The sequence below is a fragment of the Chlorocebus sabaeus genome, chromosome 16 (genome assembly GCF_047675955.1).
Source record: "Chlorocebus sabaeus isolate Y175 chromosome 16, mChlSab1.0.hap1, whole genome shotgun sequence".
NCBI lineage: Eukaryota > Metazoa > Chordata > Mammalia > Primates > Cercopithecidae > Chlorocebus > Chlorocebus sabaeus.
In genome coordinates, this window is record NC_132919.1 from 74,573,045 (window position 1) to 74,598,143 (window position 25,099).

Consider the following 25,099-nt stretch of genomic DNA (forward strand, 5'->3'; position numbering starts at 1 on the left):
GCGTTAGCAACCTGGCTTCTTAAAGGCACAGAGATAAACACTGCAATTATATAGAGAGGATACCAGCAGAGAATTACGGGAGAAGACAGAGTCCGCGGCTTTCCCAGAGCTCTGTCTCCCAGATGCATTCTACCCCAACCCCTGAACAACACAAAAGCAAATCAATGGGGTGGAGGGTGCAGGACTTGTAAGAGACAGGGTGCTTCATAGCTAAATGAAGCAAATGTACATATAAACAACAAAATACTTTCAAACTTGCTGATTGGGGTAGGCCCACATGCCTGGATGGAAGGCATTGGGCATCACATGAGGGGATTTACCAGAAAATGGTGGCAAGGGATGGTCCCCTTGCTTTGTCTCCTGGGGAAGAGTCTGTGCGTGTCAGGGAAAGTGGGGGGAGGGGGTATCAGTGTCATCTCCCCTTCTCTGGGCCAGAGGAGACAAAGACCTGAAGAGGGCTGAAAGAATAAAGAGGAAAAGCTAGTGGAGTGTGGGGGTGGTTGGTCAGACTTCCACGTCACAGGCAAAGGTAGCAGCAGGAGGGGAGATGGAAAAGGGTTGGGGAGGAGGAGTTGCAAACGCAGGCAGGGGGAAGGGGGCCTGTGGGACTGGCTTTCCACGCTAGTTATGGGCTGGCCCAAAGAGCAGATCTTTCCCATCTTTCAAAGCATGCTGAATTCAGAAGCTAATACAAATGATTCTACCCTCTTCCTTCTCTTTCATTTTCCTCCTCTTCCCCATGGACGAGGTGATCCTTCCCTGCCCTCTCAAAAACTCCAATACTTTGCCCTAATTGTGGACCACCAGTTTGAGGGAGAACTCACCCTCTTCACAGTTCCACCACCCCACACTTTCTAGGTGAGGGAGAAGTAGAAATGCTTGCCTCCCACACTGAAGGTATGGGGGATTCTCCAACACTCAAGGAGTGGGTGGGGAATGAGACTGAAAGGTTTGGAGCCCCTATGCCCCATGTCTCTTTGCTGCCTCTGCCAGCCCTTCCCACCTCCTCACAATCTCCAGTGCTGTCAAAGCTGCCCCTGAATCCAGACTTTCCCCAGTTCCTTTTATCCAGGTCAGGCAGTGCCTCTACCTATCCCAGCCTTGGGTCCTGGCCTTCTCTTTCTCCTCAAACCCTTTTCAACAGAGACTCCCGAATTGGGAGGCTTCACCCACCACCCACTGAGAATCCCTTGTTAACATGGATGAGACTCAGTGTGTTAACTCCCTTGTTAACATGGATGAGACTTGGAGGAGAGTGTGGGAGTGAGCTCCTGGATGCTGCGGGGACTGGGGCCTGAGCTGCCACTCCACGTAGCTAGCGGATGCCATGAATAATTAACACCTGGGTGCGGCGTTGCTCTAACTTCCCTGCTCAAAGGTTTACACTAGCAGGCAGAGTTAAATATCACAGATAATCGTGGCTATAAAGTCAGTTGGCCTGGCTCCAGTCAGGGAATGAGCGGCCAACAGCTGGGACTGGAGTTGGCAAAGGCTCTGGCCCTCTGCACTTCATCCATCACAACTTTGGGGCACAGTGTAGAACATTCCCCAAAGCCACCTCTGGCTTTGCTCTTGACCAGCAGCCTCTCCCCTTGTAGGAAGGAACTGTGACCTCCACATGAAACTATAGGGGAAAGTTAACAGCTCTTCCCCTCCCTCTCCAATCTGCACCCCGTTTGCTCCCTTTTTGGATGGGGACTTAGTTAAAAGAACACACTCGACATCCTTCGACACTCCAACTTTCTGGGACCACCTGATTCCTAGAACATTTCTAGAAAAACTTCGGAGAACTTCTCCCCACATTAGCCCCAAACACAGAGTCCCTCACTGCCGAGGAAACTTTTCTTTGTTTCAGCAGGTCAAAGGAAGGCTCCTGGGGTATGAATTCATTTCCTTGTTTTGTTAGCCAGGAGGGTGGGGAGCCAAAGTTTTCAGCTTCTCCCCCTGCCCTTCACCCTTTGCTTGCCTCCATTGTCTCCCCCAATTTGGGTAACTCCTTTTCCACCTTCAACCACCCCCCAGACACATCAGTCCTATAAATTAAGCTTTAATAATGTAACGGAACCCCTCCCATCCCTTTCCAATTGCGCAGAACTTTGATTTGGTCTCCATTGATCACAAAAATCTTTGCCTTCAACTCCAGTAATTTCTTTCTCCACTTCCACCTCTCTTACTCTTAAGGCTCCTTCTGCCTTCAGAGTTGGGTTTGCTCACCCAGGGCTGGAGTTGGAGAAGCCAAACTCCTGGAGGGGAGCCGCTAAAAAATAGAGCTCTGTCTGCTGCTGCAGGAATGTTGGCTCTATCAGGCTCACAAATATAATTTTTACATTAGACTGTGGTCTTTGACTGGGTTTGTATGCCAATGAGGCATTTCTGGTTTACCAAATTTATATAAATCTCGCTTTAATTGATAATCACAGATGCTGTAATTTAAGACCTCCAGCTATAGAGCTTTCATATTAACTGCTGATATATTACTGTAAATCGTCTGAAATAACCAACTCCTGGGAGCAGAGCAGAGAGGGAGGAAGTGCCTCCGAGAGCGACTCTCTCCCGGCCAGCCGCAGAAACAGCCCAGCTTCCACATCATTTTCCGTGAAAAATGATTTATCGAAGACATGGCCATAAACAACACAACTCGCTCACAAACACACACAGACGCACGCGCGCACACACGCGCACACACACACACAATGGCTGGCATGCTGGCCGAGAAGCTGACACCCATATTGCTATAAATCAAGAAAAAGGTTGGAGGAGAGAGGGAGAGGGAGGGAGGGAGGGAGAGAGAGGGAGAGAGAGAGAGAGAGAAAGAGAGAAAGAGAGAGAGAGAGAGAGAAAAGAAGAATATTCCTAAAATCTCTATGCAATGCCTCAATGGGTATAAACACACAGAGCACCGTGTGAAGAGAAATGGCAGGAAATGAAGATGGCTATTTGTCACATTTTACGACAATAACATTAATAACAAACAATAAATTTACATGGACATATAAGACGCGGTAGGTAGTGAGAAATCCCTTCTACTTACAATACCCCAGCCCGCGGTGTGGCTCCGGCTGCGGGGCTGTTTTATTGCTGTCTCCCTTTCTTTTTCTCTCTCTCTCCCTCTCTCTCCCCCTCTCTCTTTTTTTTTTCTCGGGGTACAGGCTTGTTTTTCAAAGGACAGTTGAATTGCACGTCAGAAACAGGGAGACCGAGCCTGCGATTTTCCTGACGAATACATATCTATTCTGCAACCTCGGCATTAATTATTTAATGAATCACGTGACCGGGAGGGGGAAGGGGGTCTTTCGATTTCAGGCTCAAAGGACCACTATGACCTTCCCCTTCAGGAGGAGAAATTTTCCTGCAAAATAAGTTCCCCCCGAACCCACCAATGGAACAGTAGTGAGGTCTCCGTCTGTCTCCCACACTCACATCCATACCTACTACATCTGCAGCTCCTTAACCCCTCTGGACACACACTTACCCACAGCCCACCTCTCCTCTCTCCCTTCTCCTCTTGCTTCTGCTTAGTTCGTGGAGGTGCAGAAATAGTCTGCAGGGGCGTCTGGGGGGTGGGGGTGGGGTGGGCACAGAGCCCTTCTCCAAGCCCCTGGATTTCTCAGCTTCCAGTTCTTCTCTCTGCATCCTTTAGGATTAAGATTTCTTCCCCAGCTGCATTTTCTCCCCCACTCCTGGGGGTATTTATTTGAGTGGGACTTCCTAAATAATGGACAAAATTTCTGAAGGAGCCACTTTGAAAATAAACACTTCATAAGTCCGTGGTATAAGTGGATAAAGAATGGGACTTCTGGCTTTATTCTCATTTTGATCTTTTCTGGTACCTTTTGAAGAGGCAAAAAAGGGACAGGGTGAAGAGATTACTCTGGAGCTTTTAGAGTTGAGAATAACCGCAAGGGGGACTTTTTTTTCCCTGTTGTGTTGTTACTACTATAGGAAACCAAATGTGACTGACCGTTTGAAAATAGATTCTAGAGACAAAGACTGGGACTAAGGTTTCTACACAAAAGAATCGGACTGTCAGCCTCTCCCTACCTATGTCACACCCTGTCTCATTCCCCCCCGCCCCACTTCCCAAACCCACCAGTGAAGACAACTGGAGATTTGAACAGGAGAGGAGGGAAAAGAGACGAAAAGCTTTGAAGTCAGCCTGGCAGCCCCAGGATCCCTATTTCCCAGGTGTTAGCACCCCGAGCTTCCAATCAACAAACAATGGAGGCTGATCAATGGGAAAAAGATGGGGAACGGCTGTGCCTGTTAAAGGGTTAAATATCAGGGACTATCTATTCCCTAGGCCTAAAGAGAGAGACACACAGACCCCTTCACCTCAAATATAAACAAAATAAAACAAAAACAATCCCCCGCCCAAACTTGACCAGTTACGTGCAACAAGAATCAGAGTTCTCGGCCGGGGCATGGGGTGGGGGTGGGGATGCAAAGGGAAGCAGAAAAGACATTCCTGAAGAAGCCGCAGCCTTATCTGTCCTCAGCAGCTCTCGAGGCAGCCAGGACCACAGCCTCCAGGGCAGGCGGGGAATCCAGGAAGAATGAGCTTTAGGGTAGGGGAGCAGGGATCTGAGGGGCCTCCCCCAGCTTGTTTGAAGGGGTCTAAACCAAAAGCAACTCAGTGGAGAGAAGGTTGAGGACCCGGTTGTCTTAACAAACCCCAAAGAAACAGCCACCCCGGTCTCAGCCTCGGAGGTTCCAGCTACAGTGGCAGCTGCACAGCTTCTGCCCCAGCCAAAAGCACTGGAATCTGCTCTGGCCTCATGGGGTGGGGGCGCCGGCCAGGCCTGGACTCTGTAGGGGAGGTGGTCAGCTTTGATTGTCCAGATACAAAACACAGACTGGTATTGAATTCAGCCTGATCCCGATGTGGGCCCTGCTCCCGGCTCCAGCGAGGGCAACTCCCTGAAAGGTTCTGGCCACAAATCCATTAAAAATGGTCCTCCAAAGAAAAACACTCTGCTAAAGTCTAAAATAAAAATAGCAGAGAGAGAGAGGAGAGAGAAATGCTGGATGTGAGAAGAGAGCAATCTCTAAAACGGAGAAATAACTTTTAAGGACAAGAAAAAGAACAGCAAAATGACACGAAGGCACGCCGGCAGGTTCTGTTAAAATGACCACACTCTTTTTGGATCCTGGGAATGTCCATGTTCAAATAAACAAGCGCCTGATCGCGAGCCGAGCACTTTCTTGCTGCCGATAAAGTGAACGTTTACACTGTGAGAAAGGCGAGATTGATTTACGAATCTGAACGCGCCAGTTTTATGGCTGATCACAAATCCGTCAGCGCTCAACTCACGCTGGGAAACTTCCCAACTCCGTTTTCCAACCAGACCCCCTCCCCAGCCGCCACTTCCCAGGGAGACCCACCACCAGCGCTGGGGCCGCCTCCGAGGGCTCTGGCAGGACTGGGCAACCCCCTCTGCCCAGGACAAGCGGGTGGAAGTAGGAGAGAGAATGGGGAGGGCCAAGGGAACTGGGGAGAAAGAGGGAAAGAAATCAAAAGGTTGGAAGAACTGGAGTGGCACCAGGATTGTCTGGAGTGAAGGAAATGGGAGATCTGGCAGTTTTCCTTCGTGAACCCCAGCCTTCTCTGACTATGGTCTCTCTCGTTTTCCCTTTGATGGGCCCTAATCCTCACACTGCAGAAAGCAGTTTGTAAAGTCCCTGGAGACTAGGTCTTTGTCCCTTGAGCCTATAGAGGGCCCACAACTGGCTGTCTGCCCTTATAGGTAATGAATGCACATCTCCCTGAGCCCCAAATATTTTTAGTCCAGGAGCAGGCTAGCTTGCTTTGTGCTCATCCTCTTTCCTTCCTGAGGCCTCCAGCCCCTCTACTTATGCCACCCAGGGATAAAGGAGAGACTATCAACCACTCCAGCTATTTATTGCCTGAAATAGAGTCCCCAAATTTCAAGAAACCATTTACAAAATGCAAACCAACAACCCACATATCCCAGCAAGTTTCTGTCTCTCCTAGTCTTAACTGAAGGGGAACATTTCGTCCTCCCAGCCAGCGTCTGTCTGTGTCTGTCTCTCTTTCTCTTTGTCTCTGTCTCTCCCTAAGAGGGTGGCTACTGGTATGGATTTTTAAGATACAGCAAACAGAATACAGTTTTTGGAAAGGCTCTATGTTCAGGGCTCACTGTTTGGCAAATCCTCCACCTGTTTCTTAAAAGTTTCTGGAAACTTTGGCTAAGCTGGGACAGCAGGCCCTGGAAAGTACTCAGAATAGTCTACACTGATCCTCCTCCCATTTCCCTTGTTCCTCTGGTGGGTGAGGCACTCCAAGGGCTTTTTTTTGGTTATTGGGGAGATTGAGAATTAGGGTAAAGAGGTAAAGGTGATTGTAGAAATAGCTTCCTAAACAAAGGAACTTCAGAAAATGGGTTGACAGGCTGTGGATTTGGATGTCAGCCCTCAGAGAGATGACAGCCTCTGAAGCAATGTTCATGGCAGAAGCCCTTTCTCTTCGCAGCTCAGGAGTTTATTCCTCTGGCCCTCTGAAGCCTTGTGGATTAGGCCCCTCCAACCTCTCATATCTTCTCCCTTTGTCTTTCTTCCCTCAGTTCCCTCCAAGTGAAACAGTAAAGAGATGAACTGGACCTGGGAGTGGTGCCGGGAGGATGGCTGCAGTCTGGACTGCTGAAGGTGCTGTGTACAGAGAGACAGATAAGCACCCTATTTTCCTACCCCGACTGGACCCTTGGGCTAAAAATCTTTAAGTCTTTTCCCCCAGTGGACAGTAAGAGAAAAATAATCCAAAAGTTTCAAAATAGCAAAGATGGGTTTGGGGCCTAGAGGGGGTTGGAGAAGATGGGACATATGATGGGCCAAGGACCTCTCCCTGCAGAGGTGTGACTCTCCCTCCTGGGCAGGAGGCAAAAGCCAACACAATGTCCAGTCTCAGCGAGGTCAAGGGGCTTCCGAGGTCATTTTGTGGTTCTAATACTGAGCTAATCACCTAGAAAACATGGCCTCTCCATGAACTCTCTCTCCTGCCAGCCTCCCGCCTCCAAACCCTAAGTGAGGCCTCAGGGAAAAAGGGCCAACACATTCAGGTCGGCTGCAGAGCCCACTGACTCCCTCAGCCTAAGAAACAGGGCTGCAGAGGAGAGAACAGAGACCTCAAATTAGGAGAGCAAAGGGAAATCAAACCAACATTGCTCCTTCAGGAAGAAGGCTGGGGGGACAGAGCAGAAGAGAAATATTTCTGCATCAGTGCACCTCGCCTGTGAACTGAGCAGTTTCCTGCTCCAGAGAGTAGCACGTATTTGTCTAGAATCCCAAGCTAGACACAAGAAGAAAAACAAGAACATATATCCATTTATACCCGCTCCAAAGCTGGAACATTCCATTCAAGCACTGGATTTGATTTTTCCAGGAGGCAGCAGTGACAGCATTGCACCGGTAAACAGAGAGACAGATAAGCAGATAGGCATAGGGGACACCAGTCCCCAGTGTAGACAAGCAGAGTCACAGGAACACACCGACCACATGTGGACCTCACTAGACACACCCATGCACACATGCTGGAGCTCGCTGTGCCTGCCTGCATTTTCCAAAACCAGAAAAGCGCCTCTGAACTGCCTCACAGAACAACCTTCTTCTCTGGGGTTTTTCATGGGTCCTGACACCTCAGTCCCAACCAATTCAAACACTCTCCAGGTGTCGAGGCCCCTCTCTCTCTCCCTCTGACCCAAGCATCAGTCATCATAAAAGGGAGAAAACCTGCCCAAGCATCCACCGTAAAAACCCAGCCAAGAGAGTTAAAAAAGAAAAAGGAGGAGGCGAGAGAGTGTTTCTTCTTTCACTTGTGAAAAGAGCTCATAAAACGATCAAAACACGCCAGCCTGGGCCAGGGCTTTGTTACCTTTGCGCCTCTCACCTCCTCTCGCCCGAACTCCGCCGATCCCATTCATGACGAAGGGCTTCTTCCAAACTGAGAGAAAAAAGTTTTCAACTTTATGATTCCAAATTTTTTCTCCCTTGCAGATCCGGGAGAGACGGCTAACACTTTTTTCCCCCAACAGCCGGTCTGAGGAGATTTGCTGTTGAATAATAACAAAGGAGAGAGGATACGTATTTAAAGAAAAGAAGTGATTAATGGTTTTCTGTATAATTCTCACATTTTTCTTAGCTCTTGTCTACACAGAATGGCTGTGAACTTTAAGCTCCATAGAAATCTTTTTTTTTTAAATTCTATTCATACCTTCCAAAGAGCAGCTTTGATTTGGTTCTTTAGAGACATTCCTTGGGGGGGCATATGCTTTTTTAAGAACTATTTTCCCCCTCAACTCGGGGCTTCGGCATCCCCTTGCAGCTAAAACACCACATGGCAATCTGACCGAAATAAAGCTCGCCCCTCTCATCCTCCAGGTCCACGACGATTTTTTATGAGTCTCCCAGCAGCATTTAAACGGACAGTTCAGCAGTCCTTTCGCGGCTGGGGACACCAGCCTGTCGGTTCCCCCTGCCCTACCCAGCCTCCAACTACCAGAGCTGCAAGCTGGAGGAATGCAAAATAAATAACAATAAAATGCGTGGGCGGGGGGGGGGGTTGGTTCTTTTTATTTTCTGAAAGGAAATGGGACTGAAAAAACGACTTTTAATTGCATACGCTCTCCCGAGCCCCGAGCTTTTTGGAGGTGGGGTGGCTTCACCCTGGATGACCAATGGACCAGAGACCCTGAGGCTGGAGCTCCCAGACCTTAGAACTTCTAAGCAGTGCTGCATAAAAGCAATTCCAGCCTGACGGAACTTCTGAGGGTCACCTGCACCCCTTTCCCCTACCCCCACTCCATTCTAGGGGTGACTGGGACCTCAGAGACAGAAAGCTATTTGGTCCCCAGTCATACTTTCGATACTTTCTATGAGAAAGAAAATGAAAATTAATACTGGAGCAAGGCTTCACAAAAGAGGCCATTTGTCTTCTTGATTATCTATTTGCTTGTCAGAGTTTGAGCTATGGCACTGGCTAGCTCCTTTGTAATATAAAAATACTCTGAAAACCTGCAAACACCCAGAAACATCTGTGCAAAAAATTAGACTCATTAAAGCCTTAAACACCTCAGAGGAAAGCGATACCTTCTTATGCTGCGAGGAAAGAGGCCAGCCTCATGGAATCCTCTCTCGGAACTTTAATAACCAAAGAGCCGTCTGTCTAGAAGGAGACAGCTTAACCGCATTTTATTTGCTTATGACAAATAAATCACGATATGAAAGGCTTTGCCATACTTAAGCCTCTTGTGTCCTACAATGAAACATTTTCCCCCATTAGGGACTGGAATCAGCCCTCCCAGTCCTTTCAATCCATTTTTGGACTGAAGGGAAAAAATTAAAAGCCCCAAAACGAAACACACCCATCCTAAAAGGAAAACAAACCAGCCACCACAATTTGGAGTCCTCTGAGATAAAAATTCCCATCAGACTCTTTGACAAAAAATCTTCAACCACACACAATGTGAGGCTGAACCCACTAGGGTGCTTAAAATATACACTGGGTGGCATTTGTCCATATCTTTACGCCAATGTTTCAACAAAAACACGCTATGCTGGTCACAAGAAACCAAACATTTATTTCTATTGTCACTCTGTACAGCACACAGATATTCACACGTAGGAAGGGTTCTAAACTCAAGCAGCCCCAGAGGTAGGAAAGGGCCTGGTTTTGGAATGTCAGAAAGAGAAAAGGAGAGAGGACGCACATGACACAAAAAAATAGTAATAATAATATTATCAATACTAATAATAAACGATGCAACATGATAAACTATGGTAGAGGGCTCTGCAACATCCTCCTCCCAGACTGGGAGGGGCACATTTTATTTCCTAGTTTCACATTCATTTTCAGTCTAGGAGAGAGGCCTCTGCTGTACAACTCTGGACTGGCAGAGTAGTGCCCAGCTCCCAGAACTCAACTGGCCCCTCACCCTGCCAGGCATGGCTTGGCTTGGCCTTCCAGAGGAAGGCCCTCCCGGGTCTCTGAGTCTCTCTTTTTCCTTGGACTCAATTTCCCTCCTCACTCCTGAGTTGTCAAGGCCACCCGCTTCCCTACTTGCTCCCCTCCTCTGTTCCCCACCCCCCAACCCCACGGTGGAAGTGGGTGAGCAGTCATTCTGGCCCTCCGTGAACGGGCACGGAGGATGAGGGAGAGTGTGTGTGCGTTTGTTACCGTGGCCAAAACACTGCACTATCTGGCAGTCAGAGGGTGCTTTCGCTGAGTATCGGGAGTGGGGGACAAAGAAAGGAAATCCAGGCTGTCTTCCAGCAACGGCAGCAGCAGAGGCGGAGGCGGCCGAGCCGGGCCTCATTTGTTAGCGGGTGTCGAGGTAATGGTCGCCACCGAGGCCCGTCCTCTCCTCGGCAGAGTAAACAAGACAGATGGGCCTGGGCCTGGCGTGATTAAAGATGAAACGTGGATCCATCTTCGCCAAAGCTGAAAACGAGGAGCTGAGGAGCTGCAGCCTCCTCCTATTTCTCTTTCTGTTTTTTTCTTTCTTCCTTCTTCTTTTTCTTTTTCTTTTTTCTTTTTTTTTTTTTTTTTTCTTTTAAAGGAAGAAAGCAAGAGATTTGAATCTTGCTTCTGGGGGGGCCTCCCCGTGGCCCTCTATTGTCATTTCTATAAATAAAGCTTCCCCTCCCCCTCTTCTGCGTTTATTCGCATATAAAGTGTGGGGGAGGGCAGATAGATTTTTCCGGGGCCCAGGCCCCAGAGCCCCCTCCTGTCCCCCCACCCCATCCCCTGCACTCACTGCCCACCCCCACCCCGAGGTTCGTGGCTCCCGCGTGCGGGGGCACTAGAGCGCGGGGGGTCCTCCATTGGGCCGGCCAGGGGTCCCTCCGGCTGAGCCTGCCGCACCACCCGAGCGGATCTTGGTGTTGGGCAACTTGTGGTCTTTTTTCCACTTCATGCGCCGGTTCTGGAACCAGATCTTGATCTGGCGCTCCGAGAGGCAGAGCGCGTGGGCGATCTCCACCCTCCGGCGCCGTGTCAGGTAGCGGTTGTAGTGAAATTCCTTCTCCAGCTCCAAGACCTGCTGGCGAGTGTAGGCGGTCCGAGAGCGCTTGGGCTCCCCGCCGGCGTAATTGGGGTTTACTGGACACACACGGAGAGAGGGAGAAAGAGAAAGTTTTATTGCCCCCGAAAGGAAGAGCCCTTTCTTCCAGCGAACACAGTGTTTCCCTCCCTCCCTCTCCCGCCACCTCTTCTTCTTTCCGAGGGAGAGGGGGAAAAACGAAAAGGGAAGAATGCAAGACCCAAGAATGAGAGAGACCTCCAAGTTTTGGAGAGCTGTGCTGTGTCCTTGTTGTTTGGGTGTCTGGTGGGGAGGGGGGGCGTGTGAGAACTCCCCCAAGGTTTTAATTGCTCCTCTGTCTCCCTCAGCTTGGGGCCCCCAGAATGGGAGAATAAGGTGGTGGAAGAGGGAGGGGAGGTTTCCCTAAACCTTTCCTCTGTTTAGTTCCCACCCTTGCTGCTCAGATTCCAAGCAGTGCCTGCCCCTACTGAAAACTTTTACCTACTTCTCCAGCCAAGGAGTCAGACTGGAAGAAAGGAAAAAATAAATACTGGGAGTTGACTCAACTCTCTGCTTAAATACGGATTACCTCCTCCTCCTTCTCCTCCTCCATCTCCTACACCCCTCCCCAACTTCCAACTTCACTGAGACTGTATCTTCCTGGCGAAAAAGTGGCTGGTGAGAATGGTGAAGAGGATGGGGAACCTACTTCAAAGGCTCAGGGCCCACCAGGCCATAAAAATTTATGGGGGATGTAATTATGTGGCTCTGAAAACAGGCGACCGTAAATCTCTGGCAATGGCGAGTTTATAGCGGGGACAATTGGCTTCCCCAGCTCACCCCCCCACCCATGCCTCCGAGGTCCCTTTGGTGTAAAGCTCCAGGGGTGGGAGGGGGAAAGGGTGCCCACGCACTCACCCGTGCTCACGTGAACTTTGCGCATCCAGGGGTAGACGACTGGCTCTTTGCACGCGGAGTGGGACGGGCTGGGGTGCAGGGGGTTCTGGGCGCAGGGAGGCGGCGGGGGGCTGCTGCTGACCGCCTCGCAGCGCTGGCCGGGCTCCGGGAGGAGGGCCCCGGCGGGTGGCGGCGCAGGAGCCCGAGGGGACAGCCCGGGCGGTGGCGGGGGCGGCGGGGGTGGTGGCGGAGGCGGCGGGGGCCCAGGGTCCCGGCAGGCCGCATAGCGCTGCACGGTGCACGCCGCGCGCCGCCCGAAGCCCGCCTCCGGCTGGAAGCTGCTCTCTCGCCTCTGGCCGCCGGCGTAGTACCCGGGCGAGTGGTCGCTGGGTAGGTAATCGCTCTGTGAATATTCCTCGCATGGAGGGAACTTGGGGTCGACATAGTTTGAGTTGATCAAAAAAGAACTCATAGCCATTAATTTCTGGGAATTGCCCACAAAATATACTAAAATTTATTCCGACCCCTGACTCGTTTTCCTGTTTCCGAAAGCCCTCCTACTTACTGTCAAGTGAACAAAGTTAGGCGCCCACGTGATCCTCCGAGCCAATGGCCGACCCGCCTGCGATTCCCGGATAAGGAAATCTGCTCACCCGGACCCCACTCCAGCCACAGAGGTTTATTTCCCCTTCTTCTCTTCCCCCTCCCCACCCACCCACCCAACACCAGGATTTACATAGGGCTCCTGCGGGGCGACCCCCTCCTTGCCTCGCTCTCTCTGGGATCAGAGAGAGAGAGAGAGCGCGCGCAGGTTGCGACTGGAGGGCCTGTTGGGGCGCTGGGCAGAGCGCAAACCCTAGATCCCTTAAGAAGTTGGGGCTCCCGGTGTAGCCCCTCCTGTTCTGCCTCACCTCTGCCCAGCATTCTCTACCTTCCATAGGCCCCAGTCTCCTCCCCTCGGCAGGAGGGAGCCCTAGCACCCTGCGTCTCTATGGGGAGTTAGGTTACTGGCGGGCTGGGGGCTCCGTCTCGAAAGGGGAACCCATACAGGGGCCAGAGCATAGAGCTTGGGGCTTTTCTCTGCAGCCGGATGGGGAGGGGTAGGGGTGAGAGAGGAGGCGTCCAGAGCTAGAGGGCGGGTGCGCAGAGGGACTTGTCAGAGATGAATGGAACCGCGGGCGGATCGATAGGAAATTCATGCACTAATTCGGGGAGACCTCGCCTTCCAAATCGCATTTAGCTGTGCAGTTAGCTAGACTGTATCAGTCAGTCCGTCTGTCCCCCTTCTCCTATCCACTCCTCCCTTTAATCCACGCGGCTCAAGCCCGGAGAAACGACTTGGTTTCCCACACTATGGATAGAGCGCTGGGGTAAAAAACCTGCAACTTTTGAGAGCAAAATTGATTAGCAATTTGCTAATTCCATAACCACCCGAGCAATACTAACCATGGGTCCGAGACGTTCTAATTGTCGCTAATGCCGCTGCCTCCGCGGCGAATAGAAATCTCACATCCCTGTGATACTGGGAATACAGCCATAGAGGTTGTATTATGTGTGTACCCCCACACATAATAACACCCCTTGGTAATCGAGTATTTCCAGGTCATCTTGTTCTGAACTGAAACGGAAAGGCGACCTCAGCATCCGTTTGTTAAGCAAATTTCCTTTGCCTTCTTCGCACACCGAAGACGAGTCATTTTTTTCGAAATTTCCAATAAAGCCTCCCTGAGCCCAGAATGGAAAGTGGGTGCGTTTGGGACGAGAATATAAATTTAAAACTTCAACAACAATAACATTAACCTCTTAAAGAGAGGTGAAAAAGGACCAAGGCTCCCAGGGGCAGGCGTGGGAAGAGTTCAGGTAGATGATTTCTCCATCTCTAACCAGTTGAAGGAGGAAAAGAAAGAGGAATAAAGAGGAAGGAGTCTTCGTGTGGCCAGTCACCAGATTGTCCTCATTCAGAAAAATAATACATATATATATTATTTTTTTCTTCTGGAAAAATACGAGCGGAGTGTTTATGTCAACTACATATTCCCCTAGATACGAATTTGTGACCACAAAATTCCTTACACAAATTCGGATCTACAGGGTATATACAGAAGACAGACAGATCTTCTTGGCCCAGAAATTTTCCAGTTCTCCTACTTTCCGCGCCTTCTTCGTTTGGGGTGTGGTTTGAGTGCTTTGGTTTTATGTCGTTTTTTTCTAGTTTTGAGCGCTGGGAACAGAAAAAGGCACTGCGAGTCCGTTCTTGGGATTACAAGGTTTTCAATTCTCTTCTATTAGAATTACAAGTAGCCAGTTCGGAAAGGGACGGGAACCTTGCCGCCGCCGCCGCCGCCGCCGCCGCCGCCGTGCAACTCTCGGTGGCGCATGAATTATGAGATGTAAACATTAGCTAAGCACAAAAGGAGGAAGGGTCATTCTGAGGCTGCCGCGAAGTCAGATTCAAGCCTTTCTGGGTGCCTTCGCGCCCCTCCCCTCCCCCCAGGACCTTTTTTTTTTTTTTTTTTTTTTTTAGAAAAAACAAAACTCCAATCGGCTCCTCCCTGCCCCTCCAAGCCGTTAGTTTGTGATCAAACGAATATCTAGATATTTTCCAAAGCGCCTCTCAGCGAAGGGAGGAGGAAGAGGCGGCTGGGTGTGAAGGAGGTGTAATAAAAGTCCTTTTGGAAAAATTCAGTGGTAAAAAGAGAGAGAAACAGCTGTAAAGAAAAATGCTGGGAGACCAAGCAGATGGGGCCCCGATATTTAATGACGGGCAATTCCGTTTACAACCTGAGAAAAGATCAAAGGCGTTTCATTTCCGAATGAAGGGCAATGAGGAACCATAAAAGATGCAGCCAGATGATATAGGGTCCCTCCCAGACTCTCACACATCCTGGGAGCCAGGAGAGGGGGTCTATCCTGGGGAGGTGTGGGAGGAACCCCATTTCCCCAGCTTCCTAGCCCCAAGCGGGTCCTTTCCTTCTAAACACATATGAACTCGCTTAGCCACCTGCTTGGGTTGCTAGTGGTAGGACCAAAATGGGCATCTGGGGTTTCGGAACCAACTTTCTGAGGCTCCCAGAAGTCGTGAATTTTACTAAGCTGAGAGTCTGGGGATTGGGCTGGAGGGAACTGAGACTGTGAAAGCTGTGACAGAGTAAGGGAAAATGTGCATAGAAAAAGCCTCCACCCCACCCAGACTCCCTACTCAACTCCCTAGGTCTGAGAAATATTTGCATCTCTAGTGAGGAAGTCAAAATAATATCAATTTCATTAACAAATACAGGAACAACACAAAAACAACCCTCTAACTACAAAACTCCAGAGATCTCTGCCTATCCCCAGTCCTGGGACCTTGCAGCTGGGTAGGAGGAGAGTTCCCATCTGCCCACAACTAGGTCCAGAGACCCTCTGATTTTCTTTTCATCTTAAATCTAGGAATTGCCAATGTTGGCCTCTGGGCCTGATTTCTAACATCAACATTCTCCCAGACAGGCTGAACTCACACATATTTGGGAGAAAAAAGCAAACTATTACACTACTGTTGTCTTTGCCAAGAGAAGGTCCAATAGGTAATCTCAGACCCCCATCTGGGCAGTCAGGGAGACTAGAGTCTGGCCCAGGGCCCACAGACAAAATGCGCTGCTAGGATCCCCACCAGCTCCCTAGCGTCAACCAGGGACCTTTTACAAATCTTGTCAAAGGCCACTTAGGGTCTCCAGGACCCACTCCAACCGTCCAGGCCCCTCCCCCACCCCATACCTCCTGTCCTTCTCAACTCCACAGCTCTCGGAAACCCTTCCAACCCATCCGCATTTCGGAAGTTTGGGAGGGCCGCTGGGCCGGCTGCCGGGCCTCTCTGCTGCTCTACACTTCACGAGGGATGCGGCCCAGGTGCCCCAGCACCCCAAGAGAGAGGAACAGGGGGCAGAGCCACCGCGGGTTTGGGTATCCTTGATACTGGCGCCCGAGAGCAAAGATTTTTCTCCTCTGTGCGCTGGAAGCCGCCACCTGCCAATCCCACCAAGGCGCCGCACCCCCCACACCCCTCTAGCAACCCGAGACGGAGAACAGGGTTTATGGGCGACTCCCAGGACGGGTTTCATCGGAGCAGGAGGCTGCCTCTCCCCTCCACCGCCCAGAAGGATACGAACAGCAACACGCATAATAATAAAATAAGAGCAGGGGCTGCGCGCTACTGGAGCCCCCTCCCCTGCGCTCCCCGGTCTTTCCGCGGCTTCCCGGCCGCCTTCTCCTGGCAGCCACAGGTTGCTAGCATGACCTCGCGCCGCCCAGCCACCCTCCGCCGTCCGGGCGTGTCCAGCCCGCGGGGAATCACCTTTTGTCGGAGGGGAGAAGGGACTCAGCGAGGGAGTGAAACCGAAGGCCCGAGCGGAGGCGAGTCCCCAGCCGGCCTGCGCATCGGCGGCGGCGGCGCGGAGGAGAGAAAGGCCCAGAGCGGGCGAGGGCGAGGGTACTCACCGGGAGGCTCCCCAGCCCCGCCGGCTGCCGAGCCGCCCGCGGACGCGCTGGGCAACAGCTGAGCTCGCTCCTGTCCACTATTGTGTGTCCGGAAAACCGGACCGCGGCGGCGGGCAGAGCCACGGGCTCCCTCAGAAGCCGGAACATGACTTTTTTTTTTTTTTTTTTTTTTTTTTTTTGGTGTGTTTTTGTTTTGGAAGCGCAAGTTTTCGTATTAATCTCATACTTTGGCAGTCTTTGTTAAACAGGCGCGTCACGAGGCTCTCAAACATTTTAATAATTTTTAGACGCCGTGACCTGCGGTTCACCCCTCTCCCGGCCTCCCCCACCAGCAGGCAGTTACTATAATACGCTCGCGCAGTTCGCTGGGTCATATTGAATTTTGCGTAGGTCATTACTTGGGAGAAAAATGACAGAGCAGAAATTTGATTCAGCTCATCCTCTCCAGCTCGACTTTTCGCCAGTCTTCTCTTCACCCAACCCCCACCCCAAAAAAGTCCCATTCGGATAAGAGACAGTCGGCCACGCCCCTGTTTTGATTTTCCATCATTCCCATATTTTTGTCAGCTCTGGTTCCAGAGAGAGTGTGGGGTTTCACGTGGGATCCTTTTGAGGCCTGAGAAGAAGGCTGGCACGGGGAAAACTGAAAGCGTGGCTTTGGGCATCTGGGCCCCAGAGAGCAGGCCTGAGCAAGAGGCCCCTTCCCTGAACCTTACCCCTAAATGCCTGTATGGCCAGGGCCCGGATCCCTACCCCACTGCACACTCCATCTGCTTTGTTGGCTCCGCTAAGTGTCAGAGATATCCTCATTTCTACAAAAGCTTTGGAAGCTCCAGGGCCTAGAAATGACCACTCCACCTCTTGGGGCCAAGATTTTGGTCCACACAACCTAGCAGTTTTGAGGAAGATAGAACCCTGAGAGACGTGCTGGGCTGGGCTGGTCAAAGCTGGGGACATAACTTTCAGAGTTTTAACTGTCCTTTAAATACAAAACAATAGCTTCCCCCTCCCCCCAAATAATCGTTCTCATCAATACAGTAACACTTTTGCCTACCCCCATCAACCACACAAGGAGGTTCAGGAGCAGATCAAGAAGGCATTTAAAACAGTGAGATTTTCTTGTGTTTGTCTCTCCAGGATTAGAATTTGGTGGATTGCCTACAACACACTTCTCCGGTTCTCCAGCCTCCTAGGGACCTGCAGAGGTGAGTCAGGTGACTCCCCTTCCTCTCAGTTCAAGTCTACAGACTGAGACAGGGCTCCAGCCTAGTTGGTCAGGTGGTAGCCTCCTAGTAGGGAGAGGTCAAGAAAGAACTCCCCAAGGCACCCAACTTGGTCTAGAATGGAGGAGGCCACTTCTTCCCCATCCTAGGTCCCTCTAGCCCAGGACCTTGGGCTGCTCCAGTCTATACCGAAATTTGCTAATGTTCCGTCCTGGAACAGAAGGAGATGGATTCTTCAGTTCCGGCTTTGACATCTGTCTCTTCAGGACTCCAGGAATTCCTCCTGGTCTGACACTGCAGAGAAACTCGCCTAAGGACTAAGCAGAAATAGGGACCTATACCCAATTGGTTTAGTCAAAACCCTGGGTTAAATCTATTTGAAATTTGATATTAAACCTTTGTCTCTTCTGGCCATGTTTCAAAAAGGCATCTTTACAGAAACTCTCAGGTTATCTTCATCCTAGAAGGAAAAACGCCCACAGTGTACCTCCTATAGTAAACGCTTGGAAGAGAATATAATGACATCTCATAATAGTCATTTAAAGACCCAAAATAGGCATATGCCCCAGTGTTATAATTACTGAGTCTCTCTAGGCATTTACTTATGAGCTAAGCTCAATGCATGGATTCAAAGTTCATTTCAGGTTGCCTGTTTCAACTCCAGTAAAAAAGATCTCTGTGAGGCCATTTGGTACTTTTCCTTTGCATTTCTCCTCCCTCATCCAAATAGGAAGAGAAGGAGTCAAGATAAACACAAAAATGGAGGCTTGGGAGAGAGTGAGAGAATTAACAAGCTAATCTTTCAATAGGTAAGTTCTTAAACTGGAGCAATTTGGAGAGACAAATGAGAGTTTGGAAAGGCTCCAGTGTTGGCCCATGCTCATGGACCCTACCTTCCTGACACAGCCTAGGGGTTAAGGGTGCTGGAAAACAGGCCTGCCTCTCCCAGGGTTGAGGGATTGAAAGAGTCAGTAGTTTGACCCCTTTAGGGCAAGCAGGGTGAATTGATGTTGGTGAAAATCAAACCTTCACATTGGAAGTATTCTTTGGCCCTGCCAGAAGTCCTACAAAGACGTGGGGGTAATTTAATTGAATTTCTAAAATGTGTGTGGCTAGGAAGGTTTAATTAAATTTAATATGATGACTCAAAGATTATCTTTGGAAGAGAAAATTGCTCAGAGGGTTCACCACACCCTAAACGCTGTCTTTTCTACAACTCATCACCACTACCAGTCTCGCCCTTTTTGGAGAAGGGATTTTTCCTTCCTCAGTTTCCCCTCCCCAGATATCTACCTCTTCGCTGCCCAATTCTGCTCCCCCACTTCTGCAACCCACAAATCTTCCTTACCTCCAGCATCCCTGGCTCCCTGGTCCGTCTTCACACACATACAGCCCCCTCCCCCACCGCTCCACCCCACCCCCGCCCCAGTCGCCTCCGCCGCGCTCGCTCACGCATGGTGTAAACTTTTGACCCTCCAACTTTGCAACCCCTCCGGCAATAACACTGGCCTCACCACCCAGGGTCTCATTCTGCTACGCCGGCTGGCCGCAGAAACCCCAGGGCAAAACGCTCTCCTTACCCCTCCCCCTTTCGCCAATGTCCCCACTCCCCCAGGGCCTTAGACCTGGGCAAGATGAGTCTTTTGACTATTAAATAACTCCTTGGAAAAAGACGCGGAACCCACTTCACGCATTTTCAACGGTCTCTTCTATTGAGATGCCTGGAAGGGCTTTTGACCACTCACCCTTCTTCATTTTTGACCCCCAAGTGGGGCCGAGGTTGCTGGAGGAGGAGACCTATGGCGAGCAGTAGAATGGGCTGACCTGGAGAAGGGCATTTTTGGGGCGAAGGGTGGGAAGAGCTTGGAGCAGGGGCTCCTCGGGAGCAGAGGGGGCCACTGTGCTCACAGGGCTGGAGGGAGAGCTCAGTGTCCCAACAATGCGGGGCCCGGGGCCACCTTGCGCGGCCGTTCGCTGGCGCCTCGGAGGCCCCAGCCCGGCTGTGAACTTGGTCTAAGGCGGACTCTACTGGCAGCTCCGGGATGTTACAGCCTCTGCCTCTAGTCCAGAGCAGCGGCCGTGCGGACAACCCGCGCGCTTTCGGTTTCCATTCTGCCCAAATATCGCCTCCCAGACCGCCACCTCTCACTGGGAAGGATTTCCTTTCTCCTTCCTTAGGATCCTTTGGGATTCAGAAAACAGAAAAGAAAACGAATTAGAGATGCACGCACCTAAGGATAAGCCTGCAGAAGCCCCGAAATAGGGTATCCTCCATGATGCCTCCAAATCCCCCAAGAGGCGACGCCCCACACAGGTTGGCACTTTCCCTCCACTTCTCCCCTAAGTGTGTCTTTCCATGCTGACTCCCCACCTTTCCAACTGGCCTGGGTTATCTTTTGGTACGGCAAAATGGTCTGGGGCCTGCGAGGTACCTTTCCTCCCTGGATGCATTCAGCCCTACCCCACTGGGCTCCGAGGTCAGGGATCGCTGTGACCAAAACCAGCCTCTGTGCTCCGAAGCCGCAAGGCTCAGCCCAGATCCACTCGGGGAGAGGCAGGCCAGAGGGCGGCCTTGCAGCCTGGGAACCCTTTCCAGGGAGAAGAAGCTAAAGGATACTGCAGAGAGTGCATTTTTCTCTACAAGAGGAACTTTAGGGGGAGAAGAGACAAGAGAGGAGACGCCTAAATCACCGAGAAAAGGAAAAAGGAGGGAAGAGAAACGTTAAAACTTGGGGAAAAGGTGCTTTTTGGGATCCGACAGGTTCCCGAATTGCCGGAAGTCCAATCCTCTCCAGGCTCCCAAATTTCCCCTCTTCCTCTTGGAGCCTGCAATCAGTAAATTCGCCAAAAGAAAGAACGAAAGATCCGCCTAAACCTGCCGGCGTGCCCCCACCCCAGGTCTGCTGCGGTGGAGGTGCTGCGGCGGTGTGGCCGGCGGCGCGTAATGTATGCTGCAGCGGCTAGGAGCCCCACGTAGGCCGACGCTGCTGCCCCCGTCTGCTGACCTCTGCATGATCCCGGACTCTATGAATTATTGATGAGATATGAGCGTTGATTTCCCCTTTCAGGATGCAAACTCCATTATATTGTTAAAATGGCGATTTAATCGTTGAGAATAGCTTTGGTGTGGGTTTTTTCCCCCAACTCATTTGCGCCTCCTTCCTTTTCATTTAACTCTCTTAATTAAATCCTTTAACAGATTTTAATCACTTTTTGGAGGGAGGGGTAGGAGAAAGGAGAAGGCCATAAGACCATTACTACCAACAACAACGGGACGCTAAAGCAAAATAAAACAAACCAAAGTAAAAAACCATCATAAGCCTCTACCTTTGAGAAGTTGAAAGGAAGGTGAAGAGAGGGAGGTTAACCCCTCTAGAAAGGATGCTCGTTAACCTCTGCTGGAGACAGACCTTTAGAGGGCTGGGGAAACCCACCAGAGACAAGGAAGAGTGGGGTGGGGCCTGCAGGAAGGACCTGAGGGGTATTTAATCCACTCCTCCCCCGCCCCCACAACCATCACCACCATGAGACTTGTGTGTGAAGTTGACTGTAGAGACTACGTCGTTCTTGCCCTTGCTAAGAACTCCAGGGGCCTCAAGCCTGGGGAGGGCCACAGGATTCATGTGGAGAGGGTCCTCCAATCTCAACCTCAGAGTCACTTAGGGAGAAATATCCATTCTGCTTCAGGAACCCCCATTTCTCCCTTCCCCTCCCCAAACAGCTCAGTTTCCAGGCGGTGTTAATTAATATGGATGTGTAACCACGCTGCAGCAATCGATAAATCTCACTGTGGGCAGATCTCAGCCTCAAAATCCGATTACTCTGAGAAACTCCAAAAATGGGGAGGGTTACCAGTATCCCCTCCCTTAAAAGAGGGAAGCTCATTCTTGCTAGCCCTGTCTTCCAAGATTGACCAGGTTGGTCCCCCAAGCTGAGAAGTCCATGCTGGGGAGACTAGTCCTGGGAAGGGACTGAGTCTGGGGGGTTGTGCTGAGCTTCTGTCTTCTCCATTGCTCTGAATCCTTGGTATGCAAATCCCAGGGATAAAGGAACCAGTCAAGGAAAGGAGCTTCCTCTTGGATATTCCCATTCTGCTCACCAGCCCTCAGAGAATAACTTCTCACAGCCAGGGAAGGGTTAAGTGTCCCTGCCACAGTTATGGAGAGGAAGCCGATGAAATATGGGCAATTGGAACTCCAGGCCCGGCTGGCTTTCCTGTTTACACTTCTTTATACTTCCTCCCACCCATTGGCCTCAGAGAAACAAAACAAATAACCAAATAAAACAAAACAAAAAAAATCCAAATTGAATTGTCCACTGAGTGGTGGCCAGGCTGGCCTCAAAGGGAAAAGAGAAACTGCAGCCTTAATCTCCAGCTGTCACCTCCTGGGGCCTGCCCCAGGTTGAAGATTTGGCCAGAGGGTATCGGCCTGGCTTGTAGCTCAAGAGGCTGAAGCCTGGACTGGCAGAGAGAAGAAGCGGGTGGGAGAGGAGGGAGAGCAAAGCTCTGGAGAGAGTAGAGCTGCTTCCTTAGAGGGAGATAGCCTAAGGAGGGCAGGAGGAGATGACAGAGGTCTGGGGCAGAGGAGAGAGTTCTTGGCACCAGAAATCCCTTCACACCTCTCATTGCCTCCCCCAACTTGTCCTGGTTGGTGTTCAGACCGGACTGGGGTTCAGCTTAGGGAGCCTGAAGTGGAGAAGAGGAAAGCCCAGCCTAGGCATCTTCTCCAGGACCTGCTTAGAGCTGGAGGAGACCCTTCAAGGGTTTGGTCACTGAGGTGGAACTGGCACCCCAAGTTGCTCTTTGCCATCCTGCAAAATCCAGCCAGATATGCTTAGTAGATGTCAGAGCCTGCAGAACTGACATGAGAGGGGGCGAAGAAACAATTTTTCAGCAGCAGGCCTTGCTATCTGGGGTTTTAGCTTCCAGGAGGGCTTTAAGAAAGGGAAGTATATTAGAGTGAAGCCAGGGGCACAGTAGGAATGGGGTTCCCCTGGAGACCCAGGTCAGACTCTCCCTTGCGGAACTCTTTCTCTGCATGTCTGTCAACTCCACTGCCTTGTACAGTGGAAGACTGCGGAAGCTGTGCCTCTGGCACTTCTTTATATTTTCAATGGTTCTGGGGATCCTTTGGGAGTCAACGTGTGTCTCCTTTCTAAGGGATACAAATGCCCTCATCATTCTTGGGATGATGTGTCTTCAAATCAGGGTGACTCTGCTCTTAAAGCCTGTTAAGGATCTCCTGTAAGTCAGGCTTGGGCAGTGGATAGAGAGCTCAGGGAATAGAGAGTGGCTTCAGGAGAAAGAGGAGAGGGGGAGAATTCCAATGTCCCTTAATGGGAAAAAGGGAGTCTTATGACCCCATCCTTGTCCCAAAGATCAGAAGCCCCTCAAGGTGCCAGATATCCAATCCCAGAAACTACCTATGGCAGTTGGTGAGGTGAATCAAGGGATGGCAGGCTGGTGAAAGCAGGAGTGACAGGGTAGTTAGCCCCATAGGTCTTAAATTGGAGGGGGGTCAATTTGGTGGGGAAGAGGCCTCTGACTTTTAGAAGAGTGACTTTTCCCTAGAAAATAACAGAACCCCTGGGGATCAAATCCTGAAGTCTCTCTGGTTTATGGTGCCACAAAACAAAGGGGCCTTTGAGGGTGTGCCCGGAAGAGAAGAGGGAAAAAGAGCACATTTCCTATTTTCTCTTCCAGCTCCTGAATCTATTTCCTCCTGACAGTTGAGGGATTTGTATTCTTGAGCTAATTTTATTTATGGAGGGCATGCCAGAGTTCTACTTAAACACCTAACACCTCTAGGCAAGAGAAGAAGCTCTTCCCTTCCCCCACTCCTGGTTCAGGAATTAGGTTTTGAACTGGGGGGATTGCCCACTCTGTCCGCTCCCTAGTCTGACTTCAGGATCCTACTTTGAGCCAAGGAGAAAGATTAGCTTGAGACCAACAGGCTGAAGGTGGAAGCAAAAGCAGCGCTGTGCTCCCCATCCCAGAGAAGCCTGATGAAGCCAAAGATAACTGGAGGAACCCCTTTTTATGGGCTTCAAAGATCTGAAAGCCAGAGAGCACCCCAGAGCAAGGCAGCCCACAGCAGCCACCTACCCGGTGCTTTTTCTCAGCTCACATGTATCCAGATAAAAGTGCCCAGAGGTGCACCCCCCCACACCTCTGACAAATGAATGTAATAAAGTTTCTTTACTGAGGGTGGGGAAATAGCTGTCTGAAGATATCCAGCAGTGAAGTGGCCCCCCACAATGGCCCCTTCTTTCAGCAATGCACACCCCTCCTTCTTGGTCCCTAAATTTCCGCTGGCACTGAGGGAGCATGGATCCCCCACACAAACCCTTTTCCCCACAAAGTCAGACACTCCTGCTAGTAAAAATCAGGCACCCCCGACCCATGAGGCCTTATGAAACTGAGAGCACTCATTTCAGGCACACAGTCCCTTAGAAATGGGTGCATAAAACAGGCTAAATTTCCCCCATATCACCCCACAGCCCCAGCTGGAAACAAGTTTTCTTCCCCCAGTCCCAAGTCCCAGAATTGCAAGGGGTAAAAGCGAAAGCTGAAAGCGACTTACTGTGGGAATGCTGGCCTGGGCCGCTGCTGCCTTCTGGGCTGGTCCGGCTGCTCCAGGCTGGAAGAGTGCTCACCTACTTCTGCCCCCTTCCCCATCACAGCGAGCAGTTAAAGTGTCACTTAACATTCTGGAGAATGTGAAATATACTGCGCGGTGTCAACTCCCCAAAACCATAAAACTAACTTTATGGACCTCACGTGACTTTCTCGAGCCAGTGAGGGGTATCTGTCTGACTTCTCGGCGATTTTTACGATCTAACTTCGAGATAAAACCCCTATCCATTTGACATCTAAATGTCATAGCGACTTTTGGGATAGTTTGCTATCGACAAAGGGGGACAAAGTCAAGGGGTGAAGGGAAAGGAGGGCCAAGTAGAGCCCCCACGACCCTCGGCTGCCTCCTCACCAGCTCCCCCTCCCCCCAAGTCCAGTAAGAAGTTGGGCCAAGCTGGAAGGGATTGACCGGGTAAGTGTCCAGACTTGACTCTTGCGATCAGGGTGGAGGCTGACTTGGATGGAGGTGGACTGGGCCCTGGCCCTGGGCCAGGCTGAAGGGGGAACCAGGGGTCTTTCTGAAGGGACTCTAACTCCTAATCAAGAGGGAAGATCAGTTGGACCCTTGGAGAGAAGGAGCCCTTGATAAGGGTAGGGAAGGCTGAGGATGAGAGAAATCCTTTGAAATTCAACTGATTTTTTTTTTTTTTTTTTGCTTTAGTTGGTGGCAGAGCTGAATTGGGACTTGGAGTAGGAGACAGGGGGCTGGGCAGGCCTCTACCACTCCCAAAAGGCTAGGAGCCTCCTGCTGAGGACTTAGGCCCAAATTACTTTCCCAGAAGAGTTTTCCAGAGGCTTCCTTGGCCAGCTAATGGAAGACCAGGATGGAGTCTAGTTCA

The 25,099-nt window shown here is 50.8% G+C and overlaps 2 protein-coding genes and 1 long non-coding RNA gene across 11 annotated transcripts in view; 1 reads left to right on the forward strand and 2 right to left on the reverse strand.

The window, feature by feature from the left end:
- The window catches only part of HOXB3 (homeobox B3), a 55,796-nt gene that overhangs the window by 17,174 nt on the left and 13,523 nt on the right, over positions 1-25,099 (reverse strand). For 3 of the 7 annotated variants that reach the window (XM_037993533.2, XM_073005397.1, XM_037993534.2), the window contains exon 2: positions 7,901-8,063. The gene's annotated coding sequence lies outside the window, so the exon portion shown is untranslated. Of the gene's footprint in view, positions 1-7,885; positions 8,064-16,257; positions 16,364-16,400; positions 17,543-25,099 lie in introns of those variants that run through there. The other 4 variants (XM_073005396.1, XM_073005395.1, XM_073005393.1 and 1 more) reach the window with 3 other exon arrangements.
- On the reverse strand, positions 9,571-12,517 carry HOXB4 (homeobox B4). Its single transcript, XM_008013006.3, has 2 exons — positions 11,949-12,517; positions 9,571-11,110 (listed from the first exon to the last, which is right to left on the reverse strand). The coding sequence occupies exons 1-2, from the start codon at positions 12,403-12,405 to the stop codon at positions 10,812-10,814; spliced, it is 756 nt and encodes a 251-aa protein (XP_008011197.1). The 5' UTR covers positions 12,406-12,517; the 3' UTR covers positions 9,571-10,811.
- On the forward strand, positions 12,520-20,916 carry LOC103243610 (uncharacterized). 3 transcript variants are annotated; one of them, XR_012088925.1, is made up of 4 exons: positions 12,520-12,604; positions 17,538-17,605; positions 17,773-18,432; positions 19,802-20,916. It is a non-coding gene; the product is annotated as an uncharacterized lncRNA (long non-coding RNA). The 3 variants fall into 3 exon arrangements; XR_005238779.2 differs by having other exon boundaries at positions 18,354-18,432; XR_501142.3 differs by lacking the exon at positions 17,773-18,432.

Bases quoted from the DNA above. Each gene is read 5' to 3' on its own strand.
- HOXB4 (XM_008013006.3), bottom strand. From the start codon at position 12,405: ATGGCTATGAGTTCTTTTTTGATCAACTCAAACTATGTCGACCCCAAG. The intron at 11,111-11,948 runs GTGAGTGCGTGG...GTGTGTGTCCAG, and splicing joins CAAAGTTCACGTGAGCACGG to TAAACCCCAATTACGCCGGC.